This window comes from Tupaia chinensis, unplaced genomic scaffold, assembly GCF_000334495.1.
Source record: "Tupaia chinensis unplaced genomic scaffold, TupChi_1.0 Scaffold000623_1, whole genome shotgun sequence".
NCBI lineage: Eukaryota > Metazoa > Chordata > Mammalia > Scandentia > Tupaiidae > Tupaia > Tupaia belangeri.
This window is the reverse complement of record NW_006160143.1, coordinates 957,096-959,758: the sequence shown is the minus strand read 5'-3', so window position 1 is coordinate 959,758 and position 2,663 is coordinate 957,096. Positions and strand designations below refer to the sequence as shown.

General features: G+C 42.4%; 1 protein-coding gene across 1 annotated transcript; it reads right to left on the bottom strand.

Annotated features, from left to right (window-relative positions):
- Positions 1-1,503: 1,503 nt before the first annotated feature.
- Positions 1,504-2,445, bottom strand: OR10Z1 (olfactory receptor family 10 subfamily Z member 1). The gene has a single exon (XM_006159070.1). The coding sequence runs from the start codon at positions 2,443-2,445 to the stop codon at positions 1,504-1,506; it is 942 nt and encodes a 313-aa protein (XP_006159132.1).
- Positions 2,446-2,663: the final 218 nt, after the last annotated feature.

Genomic DNA, 2,663 nt, shown 5'->3' with positions numbered 1-2,663 from the left:
GCTGAAGTCAATTATCCTCTTAGTTGCCATGTTAAACTTTCTAAGTCACTTCCCAGTTGCCTTCTCCACTCTTTGCTCAAAGGTCTACAGAGTCTTATCTTCCACTGCCAAAAGATCACGCAAGAAGCAAGATATTCAGATACTTTCCCATTCTGAACAAAGAAGTCTTAAACCAGTCTAACTTCTTAGCATCATTTGTAAGATATTTCCAATCTTTGTGGACAACTCATCACACTCTGAAACAGACTTGTGTTTCAATAGGCTCTGACTGTTCTCTTCTAAAATTGCCCTTTCTCCTCATTCAGTGCATTCAAAACTCACCCATCCTTTGGAAGCAAGTTCACGTGCTACTACAGACATGAAATCTTTGGTACACCATCTAGAATAAACTCTTCCTACACTAAAAGCCAGTATTACTTATGTAACCCACTGTTAATAGCAGCTGAATTTTACTAGCAGTCACTATAATCCAAGTACTGTACTAACTTGTTTTTGGTTTGGTAGCCACCATAAAAGCAGGAAGTTACACTTATTTTATAATGAGGATTTTGAAGTTGAAAATGGTTAAGTAACTTACCCAGAGTTAGGCAGCTAGTACACCAAAAAGCCTGAGGACATACTCTGATCTGATAGCTGTGTGATTTTATTATATTTTTGTTTATCTCTAATAATATCTGGCATCATGTATGACACACTATAGGTAGAAAGTGAAATAAGCCAAACAGATAGTTCTGCAATAGATTCAAAAGGGTAGAATCTAGGTTAAGGAGTGGCCTAAGGGGAAAGGGGAGGGTCTTTGGCACTCAAGATTATGAGGCCAACAGACAGAATCAGGAATTATCAAGGAAAATAAAAAACAAATATGTTTTCTGAACTACAATCTACCCCGTTTGGATAACCAATTAAAATGAAAAGGACAAAATAATAATGGTTATATTTAATGAGGACCACTATTAAAAAAAAAAAAAAGATGAGAGACCCTCAGTGGGAGAGAAAGAATAACATATCTTTGCATTTAACAAGGAATTAAACTAATCTACCGAACTGATAGTCACTGACTTTCAGCTATTGGAAGGACATTACAGGTCCAATCATCTAATTAGGTAATGATTTTAGAAGGCTCTCTCAGTTCTTCCTTGAATTTGAGCACTCCAAGCTGGTTTCATTTTGTTCAGGTCAGTTAAAAACAATTCTAAACTATTTCAATAAGTTAAGAAAAATCTTTATTTTTAATGAGTTTCAGTAACTAGAAGTGGCATCTATGAAACTGAAAGTGAAAGTTCAGGTTTTGAGCTTCGTGTGAGCTGAGATCAGTGAGTTGAGCAGGTAACTCTGCCTCTGTATTCCCAAACAGCTCAAGGGAAGGGCAGGAGACAGGATGAGGCTTTTCTAGGGGCTTGGAGTGGATAAAATGGTGAAGCTCTGAAGCTCTAGCCATTGGCCTGGGTTCCTCCTGGTCTATGCCTAGGATGGGCAGATAAGAGTATCCCTTTGGGCTCGCCTTCATCCTTTACCCAGCAAACTCCCTCGAAAAGCATTTCTCAGAGCAGTCTGCACAGCACGGTTCCTTAGACTGTACACAATGGGATTGAGGAGAGGGGTCACCACAGTATAGGTGACAGCAATAAGCTGATCCCGCTCAAGAGAGTAGCTGGCTTTGGGCCTTAAGTACATGAAAGAGGCACAACCATAGTGAATAATGACCACAGTGAGGTGTGAGGCACAGGTGGAGAAGGCCTTCTTCTTTCCATCAGCAGAGGGGATCCTTAGGATTGCTGCCAGGATATAGGCATAGGAGATAGCGATGAAGAAGAAAGAGACTAAGAGGACCAACAGGCTGAGGATGAGAATCCCCAGCTCACTCAGACCTGTATCACCACAGGCTAGGCTCAACACGGGTGGTGTGTCACAGAAAAAGTGCTGGATTTCATGGGAGCTGCAGAATGAGAGGCGGAAAATGACTAGTGTCATCCCCAACCCAAAAAGGTATCCACTCAGGAAGGAGGTACCAATCAGCTGGGCACAGAGGGTCGGATTCATGCAGCTGGCATAGTGCAGTGGGGCACAGATGGCCACATATCTGTCAAAGCCCATGACAGCCAGGAGAAAGCAGTTAGTACAAGCCCATGAGGCAGAGAAGAACATCTGTGTAGCACAACCCACGTAGGAGATGGTCTGGCCCCCCATAGCCAGGCCAGAAAGCATCCTAGGGATGATGCCCAGGGTGTAGCAAGTCTCAGAAAAGGATAGGAAGGCAAGGAACAGGTACATAGGGGTGTGCAGATGGCTGTCCAGTCTGATGACTATGATAATGAAGACATTGCTAGTCAGGGTAATGAGATACAGAGAGAGGAACAAGGCAAAAAGCAGGAGCTGTAGCCCTCCAAAGCTGGAGAAGCCCAGGAAGACAAAACCCCTCCAAGAGGTTCCATTGGTCTGCCCCATCTTGAAGGAAATTCCTGATAGATTGACCAATTCCTTTCACCTGGCCAGTAGATACCTAGCTTCTTTAAAAGGCAGGATGAGATGGATTTTCTTGTCTTTGTGTCTGTTGTAACTTGAAAAGGAAGCTCTGATTTAGATTACAGTGAAACCTCAGAAAGATGTTTGTTATATTAGACACATAAATGTTTGGATGCTTTTTCAGACACCTGTGCAACACA

What these genes read in the sequence shown, in the direction of transcription:
- OR10Z1 (XM_006159070.1), bottom strand. Translation starts at nt 2,445, where the DNA reads ATGGGGCAGACCAATGGAACCTCTTGGAGGGGTTTTGTCTTCCTGGGC.